Raw genomic sequence first — 21644 nt, forward strand, 5'->3', positions numbered from 1 at the left:
CTTCACGTGCAGAAGGAAACCTCCACTTTCTTCTCTGCACAGCTGTCGGACACCATGGCCTTGAACTTCTCTGCGAAGTTTTGTTATGGCTAATTCTACTTCACTCATGTAATCCCCCCTCCCAACTTCCCATGGTAGGATTGTGGCAGGCTTGGATCCTGAAGGTACCAAAGTAATATGGCATCCAGGCCTGACATTGTTTCTGATGCAAGTACATTAAGTAGGGTCATTTGCATTATGATACATTTGCCCACACTCCATCCCTGAATACTTATGTGTACATTCAAGCTTTATCAGCTCTTCAGTTCTGAAAGCTGTGGCCTTTTGAATCACCCACAATTTTGACCTCCAGGATGCCTGCCCGGAGAGGGGCATCTAGAGCCAAGTCAAAGGGAGAAAATGCCTGATGATATTTCTGTTTTTTAACTTTATTGAAAAAAAAGTTATCTTTCAAAACATCGTCAGGATGTATGCATTCCATTAGTCTATTTTTAAAAGTAACCCAGGCTACTTTTTCCTCTACACCAAACTCATTTCCTTTTGCTGAGAAAATGATGATGATCGTAGTTTTACTTAAACTGATGATCGCAGTTTAGTTAAAACTATTTGCGATGGAGGCGATCACATGTCAGTCCTCCCCTCCCCTGTATAAAAGAGAAATGAGAGTTTGTCACAGAAATGAGGCTGAAACTGGAAAGCAGGAGTCAGAAAGGAGATTCAAGGAATCAAAGGCAAGGAACAAATGGAAATATACTATACCAGACTTCCAGATTATACCATTGTTTGGTAGAAACAATGGTATAATCCAGAAATACATTAAACCTTTATCATCCACAGTGGAGATTAGTCATGATGCCTGAGCATGGTGGGAATGGTAACCCAATACATGGCACTATACTTGGAATATCTTATTTGCTCAAGGCAGGCCATAGGTCAACCAAGTGGGCCTCCTGTTGCTTCTTTCTATCCACGAGGCCAAGACATGGCGGGAGCAGGAAGACCTCTTAAACTAAAAGCTAGAAATCTTTCGTTGCCAAGATGATTCTCCAGGCTGCATTTCTTGATAGAACTGAACATACACAGAGTTTTCCCTTGTGGTTTCCGGCAGAACATTTTAAAATGCCAAAAGGAAGCGTATTTAGGGAATGCTTATATTTCGTCCTGCAGTCTTTTCCTGAAAGTAATTTCCCCTCCATCTGGGAGGCAAATGGCTTCTTTGTATGGTTTTAAATGGCTTCTGTCTGGCTCAATTAGAAGGCATGCTGTGGTGTTATCTATTGCTTGATTCCAGAAATGGGGACACCCGGGGCTGGGGGCTGGGTGGGGGAGAGAGACGCCTTTGCCCAGGGGTCTGCAAACTTGGCTCTTTTAAGACTTGTGGACTTCAACTCCCAGAGTTCCTCAGCCAGCTTTGCTGGCTGAGGAACTCTGGGAGTTGAAGTCCACAAGTCTTAAAAGAGCCAAGTTTGCAGACCCCTACCTTAGCCTATATAATGCCAATGATTGCCTTTCTTTTCCTTGCAGTCAACAACAAATATGGCTTGAAATGCAAGAACTGCAAAACTCACATCCATCATCACTGCCAAAGTTATGTGGAATTTCAGCGCTGCTTTGGCAAGATAGTAAGTAGGCCTCCTCTGAGCCCCAATGCAAATGCACCTGCCCTCTGCCGATTGGTATCCATAACATGATTTGATGTGGCAAGCTGCAGTTTTGGTTCTGTGCTTGCTCCATTTTTTTAATTTAATTTTATTTACATTTATATCCCGCCCTTCTCCGAAGACTCAGGGCGGCTTACAGTGTGTAAGGCAATAGTCTCATTCTATTTGTATATTTACAAAGTCAACTTATTGTCCCCCCAACAATCTGGGTCCTCATTTTACCTACCTTATAAAGGATGGAAGGCTGAGTCAACCTTGGGCCGGGCTTGAACCTGCAGTAATTGCAGGCTATTGTGTTCTAATAACAGGCTCCTTACAGCCTGAGCTATTCCGGCCCTTTAGACATGTAGAGAACACTGATATGTAGAAGGGGGATCACTTTTTTCCAGAAAGGTATGCTACCGGTACTTTGAAAAGGGTAGGATTTTTTTCAGTAGTTTTTAATCATAAGTGTAACAACAGTGTACACTCAAGAACCTGTCTTTTACAAGCTGAGTGCTCACAGCTAGAATATAATTAGATAAAATTGGTGGGTTTTTTTGTGTATTATCGTTGGATCCCGGTTGGGATGCTGAGGTTACTATATTTTAATTAGCAAAATGGAGAATATTGCAAGAGTGTCTTTTAAAGAAATGAGGAAAGAAAGCCATGTAATTTGGTTTTGGATCCATCAGTATTTGATGATTTAAAAAAAATCTATATCATGAAGTCTATAGGATGGCTACCAATAAGAAACTGAAAAGAATTTCTTTATCTAAAACACTGATACGATGACCTATCTTATAACGAATTCTGGGCAGCTCCCAATCAAAAATGGAAACAACATAAAACCATAGTAAGACTGTAAGAACTCAGCACATTAAAAACAAACAAACAAAAAAATGATGCCAAATCAAGCTTCCAATACTTCATATTATCACTTCATATTATCAGAGTGTTTGTGGGAAAAATCAAGTCTTCAGTGCTTTACGGAAGGTAGGAAGGTAGAGGCCTGCCAAATGTCATTGGCAGGGGCTGCCATGGAAAAGGCAGGCTTCCTAGCTCCCATAAGATGCCAATATTTAAAGGAAGGGACTAGGAGCATGTCTTCTCTATCTGATCTGGTAAGACAAGTCGATGAGCTTAGAGAAATGCGGTCTTGCAGATAATCTGGCCCTGTGCCATAGGCTTTCAAGGTGACGACTAGCACTTTGACTTGTACCCAGAAAGAAATTAAAAGCCCACACAGCTCATACAACAGAAATGTACAATGGGCAAACCTAGGAATACTCATCACCATGTGCACTACCATGTTCTGGACCAGTTGAAGTTTCTGGGTGGTCTTCAAGAGCAGCCCCATGTATAGCACATGGCAGTAATTCAAATGGGAGCTGACCAAGGCATGAGTAACTATCAGCTAGGCCTCCTGATCCAGGAAAGGGTGCAATTGGTACACTGGACGACTCTATACAAAAGACCCTCTAGCCGCTGCTCTCATCTGCTCTTCAAGCAGAAGCCATGAATCCCAGGAGGCCTCCAAATTTCACACCGAATCTGGAAAAGTGCCACCCCATCCAGAATCAAAGAGGACTCGGGGTGGGCCTGGAAGTCAAAACCACATAGACACTCTGTCCTGCCGAGGTTGAGTTAGAGCCAGTTCCTTCCCATGGAGTTCATATTTAGGAAAACTGACTGACAGAAACAATAGATCTCAAGCCAGGTAGAATTGCTAGTAAACGCAGATCTTGTGCCTTCAGAGTTCAAGGATTTGAAAGGAATGGCTAAAAATCTGTTGACTAGACAAGGTGAGAAGGAAACTTAAGAAATTTAACCCTGGAATTTAGGTATGGGCTTTGATTCCTGTGTTCTGCAGCTCTTCCTACAGTAGAAGTGGGTTTCAGCAGGTTCTGACCGGTTCTGGAGAACCGGTAGCAGAAATTCTGGGTAGTTCAGAGAACTGGTAGTAAAAATTCTGACTGTCCCACCCCCATCTATTTTCTGCCTCCCGAGTCCCAGCTGATTGGGAGGAAATGGGGATTTTGCAGTAACCTTCCGCTGGATTGGGGAGGGAATGGAGGTTTTACAGTATCCTTCCCCTGCTATGCCCACCAAGCCACACCCACAGAACTGGTAGTAAAAAAAGTTGAAACCCATCACTGTCTTGCAGTAAGGCATTTTATTCAGCCATGCTCTATTTGTGAAGTCTCTTAATTATTACTGGATATGGCTGAGTTTCTGGAGAGTTCATATCAGTGATTGAGTCTGGTAAATATGGCAGGAACTTCCCAAAATCCTGACCATGAGATTGCTGTTTCCTCACTGCTTTGGTGTGTGTGTGTGTGTGTGTGTGTGTATGCCTTTGAGCCAGGTTTTGACTCCTGGCAACTGCCTAGGGAAGTTCCTGCAATTTTTTGGCAAGATTTGAGAAGCGGTTTGCCCTTGCTTCTTCCCTAAGGCTGAGGGAGACCAGCCCGCTTCAGGCTTAAGGCAGGACTAGAACTCATGGTCTCTTACCTGATCCCTTAATCACTATATCAAACTGCCTCTCTACTGCTAGTAGGCAAGATACAACAAACCTGGATAAGATTTCTGGGATCAGAGCCAAGAACATAGCCTCTTTCTTCTGCAACAGTTTTATGTGTGGGTGGCATTCATGGATGAATGTGTATGGTGTAATCTTACTAATCAACTCTACTTGCCTTGAAGCCTCTAAATGATTACATGGAAGAGCAGCCATTTTTATCTTGCATCATTTCTTCTTGCATTTATATCCAGTATTGTTGCTGGTATCTGCTCCAGATCAACCCTGGGGTCTACGGTGTTGCAAGAATTTTAAGTAGGGCACCTTGATTTAAGAGCTAGTTTGCTACACTTGTTTTACATGCATAAAATAATGCACAATCTGAATATCCATCTCTGGAAGTGACTATCTCAAATAGATGTATGCCGTTGCCTCTTTTTATTCCGGGCCAGAATAAAAAGTAGAAATGTGCAGTCGTTACGGTGTATATAAGGATTACATTATTTTTCAATTGGAAATTATTCTTGTGGGAGAAAAAGTACATTTATTGGCCCTACAATGGACTTTATACTTTTGAAAAATGGATTCCAATTCTTAGTGTAGATTCAGCACATTGCCTTTGATAGATTGAAGCCACAATTCCCTAACTGCAGAATTGGAGGAGAGCAGTGAGTGAGTAAGCTAATAAATTACCCAGTGTTTTTATATATTATTAAAAGCCGAAGCAGCTAGTAACGTATTCTTTATAAAATAGCTTTATACTAAAAGTTCGGTTATGAACATTTTTCATGTATTTGGAGAAGACCAAATGGTTCCCCAGAAAATCACATTTTCCCCCTTTTCTCCAGTATTATATGCAGTCATGAGATCAGCCCTGACTGCTCTTTAGAAGGCCAGATCCTGAAGATGAAACTGAAATACTTTGGCCACCTAATGAGAAGGAAGGACTTGCTGGAGAAGAGCCTAATGCTGGGAAAGATTGAGGGCAAAAGAAAAAGGGGACAGCAGAGAATAAGGTGGCTGGATGGAGTCATTGAAGCAGTAGGCATGAGTTTAAATGGACTCCAGAGGATGGTAGAGGACAGGAAGGCCTGGAGAAATGTTGTCCATGGGGTCATGATGGGTCAGACACGACTTTGCAACTAACAACAACATATGCAGTCATTTGGGCTTTGGGGTGCCATTTTTTTCTGTGATCTTAGCCAATCAGGGATCACAGTGAATCAGTTGACATAAATGAGAACAAACATAGCTGAGACAGTCTTAGCTTAGACTCAATTTCATTGAGGGCCGCATCAGAGTTGTGTTTGACCTTGGGGAGGGGGGGCATGGCCAGCTTGACATCTCGTGTTGGGGGCGCCTGTGGCGGCCCGAGCATTCTGCCAGTGAAAACAGGCTGCTGAGCTCCATTTTAGGCTGCGACAGCCTCCTGCAAGCATGTGGCCCTCCTGAGCTCCGTTTTTGCTGGCAGAGGAACCACGGATCGGTCCTTCGCTGTTGCCAGAGTGGCCCCGCAGGCCAGATCTAAGCACCCCACAGGCTGGATTCGGCCTGCAGGCCTTGAGTTTGACACTCATGGCTTAGAACAATACAGTCAATTAATTTCTCTTGAGCAGGTCCAATCAATAGGAGCTAGCTTTTTCTGAATATTGGAATGCAAAAAACAGTTGCAACCAGGGCTCTTCGCTTTCTAATTTGGGATTTCGCAATACTGTAGTTTCTGTGTTGCAGAACACACACAATCTTTTACAAGAGCAATGGATAATAGAATATTTTTTAGTAGCCCAGCGTGATTGGACACACAAGGAATTTGTCTCTGGCGCATAAGCTCTTGGTGTATATACAGACAATAAAATGCTAAGTCATAAAAAAGTAAAATACCAGAGGCTGCTCTGCCAAGCTGACTAGAAGTAATTTTTGCCCCAAAAGAGGACAAAAATAAAATTAAACTATATTAAATACATGCAATGAATTAATATTTCCTGTAAGGATTTCCCGTTTCCATCATCCTGAAAATGATAATAAAGTGTCAAGTTTTTAGAAGCTACTGCCAAAATTTTGGGAGACTCTGCATTTTGTCCATACTTGCTTTGTTAGTCTTTTTCATAAATCAGCAGAAGCACGCTTTCTGCATCTTATGAAAATGTTTGCTACATGGTGTTATTTATAAAACAAGCATTAGACTAAGGCTAGAGATTGTCAAGGATAATAGCTGCCTCTGTCCCCAAGCTTCATCATCTGGGAGAAAAATGGGCTTTGTCCCCTTTTTCCAACGTTCTTGACTGTGTATAATCTTTACCTTTTACTCTTCAGCCTCCAGGTTTCCGCCGTGCTTACAGCTCTCCATTGTACAGCGCCCAACAACTTTCAGGTGGTAAGTCAGTAATCCAACAGGACTTTAACTCTTGGTCATCCATCCTCAGAAACTCCTTTGTAACTTTTACAACTTTTTTTTTTTATTATTATTTCACAGCTAACCGAAATGATCCTGTCTTCGATACCCTACGATCAGGTGTTATCATGGCAAACAAGGAGCGCAAGAAAGGGCAGGATAACAAAAAAAACGTAGGAAGCCAGCATGATGCAACATCCCAACATAAAAGGGTGGCGCATAAGAGGCTATCCAAGCTGGAATAATGGACGAAGATAGAAGCAATTCTAAAGCCAACATTGGCCACATGTAGCAATAACAATAGCACTTAGACTTATATACTGCTTTACAGTGCAGTTTTACAGAATCAGCATATTGCCCCCAACAATCTGGGTCCTCATTTTACCGACCTCGGAAGGATGGAAGGCTGAGTCACCCCTGAGCTGGTCAGGATGGAATTGCTGGCAGTTGGCTGGCAGTCAGCAGAGTTAACCTGCAATACTTCATTCTAACCACTGCACCACCGCACCACATGTACCATTCCAGCTATTTCTAGGCTCTCTATTACTCATGTTGGCTGGGACTGATATGAGTCCAGTGAAATCCGGAGGGCTATATTTTCACCATCCCTCTTTAAATTACTTAAAATATTCAACTATTCCTCTCCTTAAATTCATGCTACAAGGCACTAATCTGCCATTCAGGATCTCTTGATGCTGGGAACTCTGCATTCTACAGCTCCGTTGAACTTGTAGCATTGTAGTCAGAAACAAAGGAAATGCATGATGTGCATAGTACCACTGCCCTATGGAATAAACTGGTCCTGCTGGTAATCTTGGGTTCTACCCTTCTGTGACTTCAGAAGACACTCAAAATCATTCATTTCTAATAGGCCTGTGCCATTTAATGAGAAGTTGGAGGCAACCATCTAGTGCAAGTCCCAAAGGTACTTTTTCAAGAGGCAACTGGGACTTTCTGTTTTTTCTTTGAAGACGTTTCAAAGAATCGTCATCCAAGATTCTGCAGAGCTGAAGAAGCTTCTCGAAAAAGCACCTTTGGGACAACCATGACCTGGGTGGCTGAGAATTTCCATAGACATCTAGGGTAAGGTTTGAAGTTTAGATGAAGGATAGGAATTTGTCAGTATTGTATTTTATTTCTGCACCGTCCTAAGTTTATTGATTGGGTGGCATATAAATAAATACTGTCAAATAAATATTTTCTGATATATTTTCCTTCCTACATTTTAGCCTTTGGCTGCCATGATGGAAGAAGAAACAGAAGCCCCCAAACCAGAAAGTGACAAACCAGAGGGAGGTAAGTGTTAATAGAAATTTGTTGTCTCTGGGGTCCACAATCTAAATATTTGTTAAGCAAATGTTGCTCGAATAAACAAAGTACAAAAGAAGCAAGAAGATCACTGAAAAGAAAGGAAACCCCTGGTGCCTACAAATTAAAACTTTTTGCCATGTGACATCTCAAGAGAGGCAACCGATAGCTCTCCAGATGTTGCTCAAATGTAACCAGGTGTGATTCTGCTTACATTTTTGAATGAAGTTCACCTAGGTCAGGGGTGTCAAACTCGATTTCATTGAAGGCTGCATGAAGGTTGTGTCTGACCTTGGGTGGCCAGGGTGGGCATGGTCAGCTCAACATCACTCGCATCAGGGTGCCTGTGGTGGCCCAAGTGCTTGGCCAGCAAAAATGGGCTCCCGAGTTCCGTTTTTGGCTGCGACGGTCTCCGGCAACCCTCTGCCAGTGAAAATGGAGCTCAGGAGGGCTGCACGAGCTCCGTTTTCGCTGGCAGAGGCACAGCGGGCTGGTCCTTTGCTGTTTTCAGGGTGACCCCGTGGGCCACATCTAAGCGTCCCATGGGCTGGATCCAGCCCACGGGCCTTGAGTTTGACACCCCTGACCTAGATGCTGCCTGTTGGCCAAGCTTTATCCTTTAACTAGAAAATGCAAATATAAAATTGAAATGAATGTAATGAATCAAGGTCAGAAAAAAAAGGACACCTATATTTGTGACTGCTGTAAGCAGGAAAAAGAAGGCAGACTAATACAAGAAAAGCAGAGACGGGGGACTTAATTTATGAATAATTTCCTTTTTAGGCCTTGGGAAAAAAAACTAGGAAAATTGTGGCATTTTATTTTCAGTGCTCTAGGAGAAGGAAAACTGTCTGATCTTTTTTTCCATACAGGTAATCTTCGAGTTATAAATGTAATGGAGCCTGCCAATTACATTCGTAACCCGAGGATTCGTAGCAGTGAATCATGTAACTGGAACGTGATCACTCCCTGCTTTTTCTCACACATTTGCTAATTGAATGCGTAGGTTGTTAAGTGTATAAAGTATCTCAGGGTGGGGAAGGTCATGTGAAGCCTAGTGCTTCCAACCACTCAAGGCCTCCTCCAACCCAGTGAGATATCTCATGCCTTCCCCCTGCCTGACTGGGTCATTTACCATACGTAGCTCTCAATGATCAAGGGAGTTGTCTCCTCTCCAGCCTCTCTGCCGCCGTTTTGTCTTGAGCAAAGGCTTGCTGAGGCCTGCAGGGATGAAAGATTGCGTCCCTATAGGTTCCGGTTGTCTTTGCAAAAAGTCTTTGCCGATGAGAACGGAGCCTGGAAGGGGTATACGTGTCCTTCCAGGCCTCCGTTCTTGGCAGCAAAGGCTTTTTGCAAAGATGGCAAAAGGCTCTGCAAATGAAGGGAAGGCTTTGGTGCTTTAGGCCTTGCCTCCAAATCTCGTCCAAGGCTCTGTTTGCAGAAAACAGAGTCCTAAAGTACCATGAAATCACGCAAGAGCAGTAGCGTTAGATCTCACATGATCTTGCAGTACTTTCAAGTTCCATTCTCTGTGAACACACCAAAGGCTTTAAGTACTGAAGCAGGCCAAGAAACCGAAGGCTCACTAGATCTTCACAAAGTGAGTATCCACAGGCCCAATACCTGTGGAGACCCAGGGGAAGGCGAGGAATAGGCAGGGCTCTGTGGTCATTCATAAACGAGTGCCATGGTGCTGCAACATTTGTAAATTCAGGACTGTTATGTAAGTACTTGGGGGAGAGGGTTATGTTGTAACTTTGAACAGTTGCTAAATGAACTGTTGTAACTCAAGGATTACCTGTATTTCATCCCATCTGAATTTCATTTGCTTGCTTGTTTGTTTTTAATCCAGGAAATCCAGAAGGACAGAAAGCAGAGAAGAATACCCCGGATGACAAGGTGCTTGCCCCTCACTCGTGCATGGGAGAAGGGAAGAGGGAGAGATTGTGCTTCCCGGTTTCCAGATTGAACACACTGACTACACGCTTTCTTGTCTCCAAATATGAGTGATGCTGTTACAAGTCACTTTTCTTCACCTGCCGCTCTGATTATTCAAATGGTTGCATGCTGTTTTTTTCCTGTATAGTCAACTCCACGTTGACTTTTTTTCCTGCACAAATCACATTAGTAGAAAGGACTGCACGGAGGGGGGAAAATAGGAAAATGGTACATAGACAAGCCACTCAACTCATATATATATATTCTCTCAAGGTCAGAATCTCAATGCAAGCACTGAGTCTCCTGAGATTGAGCAAGCAAGCAGACTCCTGCTCGATTGCTTTATTGCCTATGGCCTCTCAGATCCCACCAATCAGATTCCACTAATCATCCATATACACTTAAAGAGGTTGACATACAGTACATTTTGAGCATATGAACAAAATAGATTTCAGATAATCTACTCTCTATTATCTCCATGTTTTTGCATAAAGTATAATGGAAGAGGATGGCTTTGTTACTACGTGTGCCAGATAATTGAGGATTAGACAGCCTTGCCTAGGGCCACAGAAAGACCTATGGACTATATTTGTAGAACTGTAAGGTTGAGTAGCTGCAAGACTTTGAATGGCTGGTATCCTGCTTTCCAAAGGTGGATTAAATCCCCTTTGGAGATCCATGCATGGATACTCCTGGTCATATAAACATGTTTATTTCTACACCTATGATTAATCTGTTTTCATTTCTTGCCCATCCTGAGACTAATTTTATAGAAGATATCTATATAGGAGCTTGTGTTTTGCCATCATTAAAGATTTCTGGCAAGAATGTGAATACCTGAAAGCAAAATATACTAGGTAACACCATTAATACTATACCCAAAGTAGGTAACTGGTATTACCTGGTTTGGTAATGAAACATCTGCAAGAAAACCACGAGGCTCAGAGACCATCAAGGACCCCAACCCTGAGTTACAAATATTCTCTTCTATAGTTGACCTTAGCTTGGCAGGATTACCCCAGGTTATTGCTTACATATAAGTTTTCTGGGAAGCCCAAGGCTACAAACTAGCCTGGAAATCCAAGAACCATCCCTAAAGGGGCTATAGCTGCCACTTCCATAACATTGCCAAGAAAACTGACAAGAGTCAAGTTTGACTTGAAGGAGACTTTACTTTTTCTTCTTCTTTGGAACAGAGTAAGAAGCAGCAAACTGGGTTCCCACAGTCTCACTACTTTATTGCACTATATCGCTTCAAAGCCTTGGAGAAGGATGACTTGGATTTCCAGTGAGTAACGAAATTGTCTTGTTTTTAATTGATTAGTTACAGTGGTAGTCAACCTGGTCCCTATCACCCACTAGTGGGCATTCCAGCTTTCATGGTGGGCGGTAGGGGTTTTGTCCGATACTGAAGCACTTTCCTTTTTTTAAATTTAACTGACTTTTAAAAAAATTTTCATAGCATTATTTAAAAACATTTTCATTAGGTTTTCATAAAATTCCCTGTGACAATTTAGATTTCTGAAAATATACTACTTGTATCACCCGCGCATAAGTTTAGTTCACGTTACATAAGTGAAAGTAAATGGTGCTATAGTGCAACTGCAAACAAAAGAGCCTCGTCCCAGAATAGCTCGTGCATCTTCCCCCCACACTACCCAGCTGTAACAGACAAGCAGAGCTGGTAGCCGGCGCGCCCCCCCCCCACAATCCATGATGCGTGAGATGCATGCGCAGATGACGATACTGTGGAACTGGTGGGCGGTTAGAAAATTTTACTACTAACAAGAGATACAAAAGTGGGCAGTAGGTATAAAAAGGTTACTACCCCTGGATTAGAACATCACTAACCTCAAATCTTGTTAAACCACTTATAGAAACAAATCCCAACATAGAAGTGTCTGGGTTGAGTTTCTGATATATTTTGCCAAAGTCAAGTCAGTAGAAGGGAGTGCAGTCTCCAGACTTCAGAGACTTCACTCTGTAACCTATAGAGTGATATATGGAATTTGTAATCTATGGGGCATGGAGCTAAAATGCAACATATGAAGAGAGTCTCTGAAAAAGTCATCGATAACAAAGAGATTTGGAACTCAAAGCTTCGCTGAGCTGGTTTTACATTAATGTAAAGAGTAATGTGAGAATGCTGAGACTCAAATAAAACATCAAGACATAACTTGCCTTCAAGGAAGTTTCCTTATTCAGGAATATCAAAGGCTTGTGGAATACCATTGCTGTATCCCTCTTAATTCAGTAGATGCATCCAGACATGGTATTCAGCTGGTTAAGACCGGTTTGCCCGAACCAGTAGCAGAAATCGCAGGTGGGCCTGCCCACCAGCCCTGGCTCTATGCCATCCTGTTTAGGTACATTTTTGAGGCCATGCGCATGTGGGGAAGGTGTGTGTATGAGCAAAGTGCATGCGCGGAAGGCTGGGCGCATGTGTGGAAGGCAAGCACGTGCGTGAAACGGGCTCACATGCGCACAAAGCGAGTGTGCACGTGTGGGGCGAACCGGTAGTAACATAATGTGAAACCCAAGGCCACATGGATCCAATGTAAGACTGTGAGATTGTCACATGACAGCTTCTTTATACTGTTTTGTGAAAAAGGCCTAGGAGACAAGTAAAAAGGGTTTACTCTGTATGCAAATGTAGTACCGGCAACAATAAATATAGAATCCTACCAATGGTTGCAAGATGGAGAGAGAAGAATAGAGCGTTTATCAGGCTGCTGGATGTTCTGGTGCTCAGCTAAGACTTTTGTATCTCATTACCTTGTTGAATTTGTAGAACCATGAAGGAAGTTGCCATCTTGGGGGAAAGTTGCCATCTTGGTCAGATATTCAGAACTGGGGAAGAAAGGATTAAATGGCCAGAATGGGCCATGTTGTTCAGCAGTTCTGACTCACAACAGTATTTTCATCTTTGGGCCCTTATTCTCTTTCAGCCCTGGGGACAAAGTTGCAATTGTTGATGACTCCAATGAAGAATGGTGGCGGGTAAGAAGATGGTTTCTCTTTCGGGATCTAAGCCAATTCGTTTTGAAGAAAGCTCTTGATCTTTAAAAGTTTTTAAATATCAGTGGTTAGCCACAAGCAAAATATTTGGGATTTCCTCTGTTTCAGCTTTTACTATGGCATCTCAGCTGGAGTCTTCCTTCGGTGTGACTTGAGGCATATTTGACTGATTGAACTAAACTTGGCAAAATAGTGTTCCCCCCCCTCCTCCCAAGAAGTCAGTTACAGAGTGAAAATGAAAAATGGGCAACCATTTAACAGCCAGGGGTTGTATATACCGTGTTTTCTCCAAAATAAGACTAGGTCATATTAATTTTTGCTCCAAAAGACACATTATGGCTTATTTTCCAGTTAGGTTTTATTTTGGGGGAAATACAGTACTAAACAGCTCTGTCAGGTTGACGATCTTAACTGGGGCTTATTTTTTGGGGTATTATATTACAAGCATTATATTATAAGCCTCCTGAAAAAACATGCTAGGGTTTATTTTCCAGTTGGGTCTTATTTTTTGAGAAACAGGGTAGTATATAATTAAAAACAAGCATTTAAAAAAATAGAGTCATGTCACAAACCTGTGAAATCCAGGGCTTTCTATTGTAGTTTCTTTCTAAGTTTTGGGGAGGGGAGGGGAAGAGAGTTTGCTTGCTACAAATAGTGGGTGTGTCCTGCTTCAACATTGTTTGAAACTATAGCTAGTTTTTGGCAGCTGTAGTCAGGGAAGGGTTAAAAATTAAACAATATCGCTAAGCCGCCCAACCAAAATGGGCGGGGCCCCAGAATATCCTATTTCCACCTGCTTTGTACTATTATCTAAATCATATGCCCTCCCCCACATTTTAAAAATGTTTGGTCCAGTCATAAATAGGCTGCCTACTTCACCACAAAATATATAAATCCATCTTCTGTCCATAAAATGAATGTTATAAATGACAATGTTAAAAACCGTATATTTTCATGAAAGGATTCAAAGCCATGAGTAATATTAATTTTGTATTTTTCCTTTCGAAATGTTTTTTTGTAAAATTCACTCATTTTTCTCTCACAATATTTTTTAATGTCCCCCATTTAGAACATGCAAGTCACTTACTGTCCTGAAAATGGCTTAATGAGCAGTTTGCATGGTTATTGATGTCAATTTTGAGAGGAATGAGGATAATTAAAATATATCATGTTGGCAAGAGCTAATGTTCCAAAATATTAGTTACTTGTCTCTTCCTCCTTTTTTTAAGAGCAAAAAAGTATACTTATGTGCTGAAGGAGAGAATCACTCCAAATTGCCAATTTTCCTTTCTGCTTTTTTTGAAGAAAAAAAAACCTCTCATGTTAATCCCATCTTGTTTCATGGTGATAGAATTGGGAATTTTTGGGGGGGGGGGGGTGGCAGGTTATTTCTTTATAAAGTAACTTCGTGCATGAATCTCTTAGGGGAAGAAAATTGGGGAGATTGGAGAAAAAATTGGATACTTTCCGCCAAACTTCATTATCCGAGTGCGTGCAGGAGAACGTGTGCATAAGGTCATGAGATCCTTTGTGGGCAACAAAGAAATTGGTCAGATTACATTAAAAAAGGATCAGGTATGTCTCTTTGAAGTACTTCATTCAGATATAAATAAACGTCCCCCCTCCCCCACTGTTCTGAACAGCCGAAAACAATGATAACTTTTACAAATGTTTCCATCTTGAGCTGAAAGGTCACAATCCCCCGGAAAACTGCCACATATTTCCCCACAAATTGATCTTATATCCCATCCTTTCTGGCAGACGATTTAAAAGTTAAGTAAACAAACGCTACAATAGCACAATTTCTCTTTCTCTTTTTTCCTGCAAATTCTTTCTGAAATGGAGAAATGGGGTTTTCGTCGAGTTTTCAATCTGATAATTATCACATAAGCCAGAGCTAGGAGGAAAAGAGTTTAAAAGAGTCTGATCATGTTTAGATTTATACCGAGTATCTGAGGAATATAGGTACATGATATTTGTAAAACCCAGCTTTTTTTAAACACGTCACCTAAATAGCATTCAGCCCCCAAGCGATTCTAAGGTGTTTTTTCCCCCCCCTAAACTCAGGTCCTGTGCTACTTATTGGCAGTCGTCCCCCCCACCCTTCCTCCTTCCCTCCATATAAATGTACAAGAACAACAATTTTTCCTAGAAAAATTGGTAATCTACTTGGAGATTCTACCTCATCTAACGTCTCATATCCTCTTATAGATTGTGGTACAGAAAGGAGAGGAGCTGAATGGGTATGTCAAAGTCTACACTGGCCGCAAAGTGGGACTCTTTCCTGCAGACTTCTTGCAGGAGATCTGAGGTCTAACCCTGGCATTCACAAGGATTTCATAACCAAGGCCAGAGAAGGCCAGAGCGATTGAGTTTTCGTTACCAGATGCCAACGCCTCTCTTGAAGAAACCAGAGTTTCTATAGGTCCGTGGTCCAAGAGCTACGACATCACCGGAAGGCCTGTATCATCAGCGAGCCAGGATTCAAGGCAAGAAGCTTATCTATCTGCCACTGGAGAGAGGACTCAGTGCTTCTCTTGAACTATGCACTGGCAGATTCTGGAATGGGTTCAGCCATTATCTCTTTATGATCTTGTCATGAAGGTGCTGGGATGCGGACAAAGCTGCTCTACTTCTTGTCTGCGAAGAAAGTGATTGGATGGATTGACTGGCAGAATTGACAAATGGCAAGAGTTACTGCTGCCGCCCCTTGTAGGTGGCACTAAAATGTGCACGCATTTACTTCAGGATATGGCTGTCCCTTTGCTGGCAGAGGGGGAGCTTGGCTCCTAGTTTACTTGGATGGCTTAGATTCAGTTGTGTTTTGCCAATATCTGTTACCCTTTTCTATCCCTCACTTGCCTAGCTGGGTTGATGCAAAGCCGCAAGTTTCTGGATTAATAAAGAATATTTGTAGCTCAGGGTTGACATGAGGGGTCCTTTGTGCTCTCCAAGTTTGGAGGTTTTTGGGTTTTTTTGCAGACATTTCATTACCTAAACTAGGTAACATTATCAGTTGTAGTCACTGGTGATGTTGCCTAGTTTGGATAATGAAACATCTGCAAGAAAATAACCAAGCTGAGAAAGTTCCAAGGACCCCTCAATTTCTGTATTTGCTGTCAATTGCTGGGAGGCTATGAAATTGTTCTGCTCCCTTAAATTGAACTGATATTTATATTACTTTGTTATCCTTCAATAGCTTGAAGGCACTTGTTTGGGTGCCTTCAAGCTATTGTTGACACCTGGCAACTGCCTGGTCTACTCCCTGTATTTTTCTTAGCAAGAATTTTCAGAAGTAAAACCTTGCTAAGAAAACTTTGCGTGCCTCCTAGGGCGGAAGGAAAAAGAGTCACTGGCCCAAAGTCACTCATCTGGCTTTGTGCCTAAAGTGGGACTAGAACTCACAGCCTCCTAGTTTTTAGCCTGCTGCTTTAACCACTGCACCAGGCTGGCTCTTATCCTCTTCCACTACTTTCCTTCTGTTATGAAATTATGGTTGGTCGCACAGTAGCCAGATGTTTAGATTGCACTTTGCAATTATTGTCCACCTATTTCACCCTTCCCAAGGATCTGGGATAGGCAGATGTAATTGTTTAATAATATTAAGGGTATTGTTGCAATATATGCTGTGCCTTTTGCAATGGATGGTGATTTGGTTAATGCTGATGTCATTCAAGCTCCAGACGTTTTGGAATTACTCCAAAGGGGCCTGTAATTATTGTTACTATCTTTGCTTTCTTTTTTTTTTTGCCATAGTTCTACTTTTATTTACAGGCCTTTTTTCTTTTGTGATTTTTCTCTAGTTCTTTCTCTTCTATTCTGCCGTCTCCAGGTACTGCAATATAGCAATAGCACTTAGACTTATATACCACTTCGTAGTGCTTTCACAGCCCTCTCTAAGCGGTTTACAGAGTCAGCCTATTGCCCCCAACAATCTGGGTCCTCATTTTACCCACCTCAGAAGGATGGAAGGTTGAGTCAACCTTGAGCCTGGTGAGATTTGAAATGCCAAATTGCAAGCAGCCGGGAGTCAGCAGAAGTAACCTGCAGTACTGCACTCTAACCACTGCGCCACTGCGGCTCAATATCCACAGATTTTTTTGTCACTATTTATTTTGCACCATCCCTTTCTATGCTCTCTTCTGCCTCTACTTAATGGCAGAGATCTGATGTGCTACTTGTTTTTATTTTAAGCGGTATTTCTTCTGCCATGCCTTTGTTTGTTTATATGACATGAGTGTGCAAAGTTCCTAAGAGCTCCATAAAGTGGGGAAGCTACTTGATTATCAAAAGGCCACTGACTGATCTGTATATCGCTCCCAGGATTTTCATGCAAAATAGAAAGAGGTCTAAACTCAAAATTCATCTGGAACAGACAAATCTTTAGTAAAGGGAGAGCCATGAATATAACCTTTTTATTGGGTCGTATTTTTAATGTTTGAAACTGCCTTCCTGAACACATCCGTCTCATCAGGGACTGGAGAAAAAGCTCTTTTCCCCCTTTTCTCCAGATCACTGGAGGCAATTATTCAGGAGGCCCTATAAATCAGGCTAGGCAATTGGTTGCTTTCTAGGCATTTTGGATTACAATTGAACTATCATAAAGACAACATGGTCAATAGCTAGGAATTATAGCTAGATACCTAGCAAGTGATGCAATTTTAGCATCCAGATAGTGTGTATATTCAGCTAATGCTAGCTACAGCTCTTTACTTTATCCCATCAATTTACTCTGCCTGTTTATATCTTGCAATGTAATTCATACATGTTATTGTGCAGAATTCTCAAATGCTAGGAGTTCCTTGTACACGGACGCACTTGTGTTTATTTTCACAAAAAGTCACGCTCAATAAATTTGTGCTGAGATGCTCTTGGCTCGTGTTTCCTAAAGCTTGCTATCAACCCTCTTTACATCATACTTGCTTTTTATACGCATTTGAGTACCTGCATGTATAACAGCTTGCAGTTTCCTTTCTCCTGTAAATCAGTAGGATGTTGCTAAGGTAGCCATGCTGCCTGTTTCTCATTCTAGTGTTCTCATCCCATTGGTCTTGTATCTGCAGTTTCCCTTGTTATTTCTATGCCTCTGTATTGCAGACTGCACAACTGCCAATTTAATGTGTGATTTGTTTTTTATTTTCTCTGTCTGTCTGTCTGTCTGCCTGTCTGCCTATCTGCCTATCTATATCTAACCTTTCTCTTTCTGTCCATGTCTGTCTGTCAATCTGTCTGTCTATCTTATCTTATCTTATCTATCTATCTATCTATCTATCTATCTATCTATCTATCTATCTATCTTCATTGTTTCCTTGTCCTTCATGATTCATCCAAGTCTTCCAAGTGGAGTTAATGCTTCCACAAAATACTATTTATTAATTTGCTTTCCTGCCCAAATGTTACTAGCTTTCTCTTTTTAACCCAACCCCCTCATCATTGTTTCTCTACGTTGGACAATTAGGTGTTACAGATTTGAGAGCTAGTCTACTCTACTCAACTACTACACAGCTTGTAAATTGAGCCAGCCCTGATGTGTTTCCAAATTGGGAACTGTAAAAATGAGTAGTAATGTTTTTGACCTGGATTTCTGGATTTGCTACTTCTGGGCCTAGGTGTTGCAGACCCAACTGCTATAATCCCATGTGAACTAACTGCATCTCTTTAGGAAAGCTTGAAACGTCTTCACTAATAAGAAAAGATTGCTTAGGGAGAACAAAAAAAATTATAACGTACCTCAAAAGAAACTATATGGAAGTCACTTAAATCAGGATGCATTTCACCACTGATCTGAGGCTAACGAGCAATCTCTTTTCTTTTCCTTCCATACTACTTCACAATTCCATTTTGAGTTGGCAAGGCAGGACAGGACATCTACCACAGTGAAGTATTACTAGGTACCTGGTCTCTTAACAAAAGCGTTTTTCATTATCTCCTGCTGCACTGGAAATCTGTATATTTTGTTTCTTCTGGGGGCAGCTGGTTGTACATTTCGACTTCATCCAAGGATTTCAGGGCTCAGCTATACATGGAAAGTTAAGAAAGACAAAGTTAGCATATAGGAATAATTTGCACTTGTTAGGATATACCTACAGGAAGGGTTTACGCAAATGAGATGGTCTTGAGCAAAAAAATATATTTTTGACTGTATATCTCCAGCTATCTGTCTACAGGCATTTAGAATTGCATCAGTGGGTAATCAGGAAACTGACAGCTAAGATGGAATTGAGTTGATAAAGGCAATAGCACTGAGGATATTCCTGTCTACAACTCTATAATTAATGCAACTGTCTATACTGTATTGTTTCTTATCTCTTTGGATTTGAAGGATTGCAACACAGTGATAGAGGAGGGAAAGACGAAGAAAAGTCAGTGGTTTTGGATATGAAAGGATCTGAAACATCTGTTCAGAGACCTATGCCTCCTGTAGGAATTTCAAAAGAAATGTTCTCTCTCTCTCCCCCTCCCTCTCCGAGGGGTGAAATTCAGCAGGTTCTGACAGGTTCTGGAGAACCGGTAGCGGAAATTTTGAGTAGTTTGCCAGAGAACCGGCAAATACCACCTCTGGCTGGCCCCAGAGTGGGGTGGGAATGAGGATTTTGCAATATCTTTCCCCTAGAGTGGGTTGGGAATGGAGATTTTACAATATCCTTCCCCTGCCACCCCACCCACCCACACCAGGCCCACCAAGCCACACCCACAGAACCGGTAGTAAAAAAATTTGAATTCCACCCCTGCCCTCTCCCCCTCTCTCTGCTTCTCTCCCTCCCCCTCTCTCCCTCTCTCCCTCTCAAAGGGAAATGAGGCTGAACAAGAATGTCATATGAGGGGACTTCCGGTTTGGCACCGTAGGTGATGGCGGTGATCTTTACGATCACCAACCTCTGGATTTTGTGGAATCGCTAGGACAGCTTAAATCTGCTGTCCAGCGGTTCGAAAAACCCTCTCTTCGGGAGAAGAGGAGGGGGTGAGCTGAGGGCAGAGGTTGAATTTCCCTAAAGCCCCTGAGAAAAAAGGGGTTTGAAGGGTTAAGTTCCCTCCAGCAACCCGAAGAGCTCCAGATCCGAGGATTCTTCTGCTTGGGCGGAACCAATCACCACGACCAAACGCCGAGATTTATTTTGGACAATAAAGGATTATACCGGACAGAACGAAAGTGGGAGAACTTTATGCAAGTAGCCAAGCCGATTCCCCGATACTTTGTAACAAGTTTGAAAACAGCAAGAAAATGGAGGCGAATTGTTAACAAGTTAACGAGTGGAAAGCGAAAGTGATACTTTCAGCGTTTGTCTGCAGTTGGTAATTTGCATGTTACTTGCTGCTTTAACTCTTTAACTCTTTGCTGCCTAGAATCTAGGAGAGATTTTCTTTTTAAATATTGCTTTAAAAAAGCTTTAAAGGACTGTGTTTCTCAGAGGTTAAGAAGATTTAAACTGAATATTAAGTTGGAAATAAATAAATAATTTTATAGAAGATGGCAGCCAAACAATTAAAGTCTACTGTAACAAAGGGCTCTGGAATCTCCTCAGCTGGTGCCTCTCCAGCTCATACAGTGGAGACTAGAACATTGAACTTAGAGGCGGTACAAGAGAATTTAAAAGACTTTATGCAAGAAAATTTAAAGTAATAACTGATGAGATGTCTGAAATGAAAGAGCAGATATCAGAAATTCAAGTGGGAAATAAAGAAGTTAAGGAAGGATTTGTAATTGCAGTACAAAGTTTGGCAAATAATGTGATTTTATTGGAAGAGGAGGTTGAAGAAATTAAGCAACATAATTCAAAATTAGATAATAAAATGGCTGAATTTCAAAGTAAAATGGAAAAACAGATGATGAAATAGTTTTGATACAATACAGAAATATGGAATTTGCTCTAAGAATTCGTGGTCTGAAAGAGAATAAAGAAGAGGATTTAAGGAAATTTTTCTGAAGTATTTGCTGAGATATTAGCAGCTCGTCCAGCAGATGTGGCTTATCAAATTGATAAAATATATCGTGTGAATTCTTGGATAGCAAGGCAAAAAAAGTTGCCAAGGGATGTTGTTATTTATTTTACAAATAGAACAGTGAGAAATCAGATTTTGCAAGCCTCATATAAGGGGGAGAAGATTCAGATTGCTGGTCAGGATATTTTAATATTAAAGGAAATTCCACCAAAAATGTTAAGGGCTAGAAAGGAATTTGCCTTCCTGGTGAATGAACTTAAAAAACGTCAGATTGAATATAGATGGGATATTCCAACTGGTATAATAGTATATTATGCAGGGAAAGTACATCGTCTCAATACAGTTGGAAAAGCGAGAGAATTTTATGTTGAGGCATTAAAAGTTGGAAGTCTTTCTCCACTGGATGCTAGAAGAAAGGAGACTGAAGTGAAGGAAAGAGAAGTGAAGCAGGTTCAAGAACAGATTGCGATGGAAGAAGATTTATTACAAGTGTTGGAAATACCTATGACGGGTCCAGATTCAAAAGAACAAAGGCTGACAAGAGCTGCTGCTAAACGCAAGGAACAAGAGATGAAGGCACAACAACAACTGGCAACTACTACAACGGAAACAGTGGGAGGAAAATGTGATTTGCGGCTAGTGTTCCAAAAGTTTCCTTTGGCCGATAATGGCAATTAAACTATTATCTTGGAATGTTAATGGTTTGAATTCACCGCAGAAGAGAAGGAAAGTATTTCATTATTTGAAACAATTTAAAAATGACATTACTTGTTTACAAGAAACACATATTAGATCTTTAGACCAGAAATATTTGATAAATTCAAAACTGGGAGTACATTTTGTTGCCTCCTCTTTGGAGAAAAAAAATGGTTTAGTTATATATATA

The 21644-nt window shown here is 41.4% G+C and overlaps 1 protein-coding gene across 3 annotated transcripts in view; it reads left to right on the top strand.

The window, feature by feature from the left end:
- Nucleotides 1-17683, top strand: part of STAC3 (SH3 and cysteine rich domain 3) — a 35408-nt gene extending 17725 nt beyond the window's left edge. For all 3 annotated transcript variants that reach the window (XM_058170730.1, XM_058170731.1, XM_058170733.1), the window contains 9 exons: nt 1525-1622; nt 6475-6535; nt 6635-6726; nt 7783-7849; nt 9714-9760; nt 10996-11087; nt 12748-12799; nt 14243-14392; nt 15029-17683. In XM_058170730.1, the coding sequence (XP_058026713.1) occupies nt 1525-1622; nt 6475-6535; nt 6635-6726; nt 7783-7849; nt 9714-9760; nt 10996-11087; nt 12748-12799; nt 14243-14392; nt 15029-15127 (758 nt within the window). In that variant the 3' untranslated portion in view covers nt 15128-17683. The remainder of the gene's footprint in view (nt 1-1524; nt 1623-6474; nt 6536-6634; nt 6727-7782; nt 7850-9713; nt 9761-10995; nt 11088-12747; nt 12800-14242; nt 14393-15028) is intronic.
- Nucleotides 17684-21644: the final 3961 nt, after the last annotated feature.

Source organism: Ahaetulla prasina, chromosome 2 (assembly GCF_028640845.1).
Source record: "Ahaetulla prasina isolate Xishuangbanna chromosome 2, ASM2864084v1, whole genome shotgun sequence".
In the NCBI taxonomy this organism is placed as follows: domain Eukaryota; kingdom Metazoa; phylum Chordata; class Lepidosauria; order Squamata; family Colubridae; genus Ahaetulla; species Ahaetulla prasina.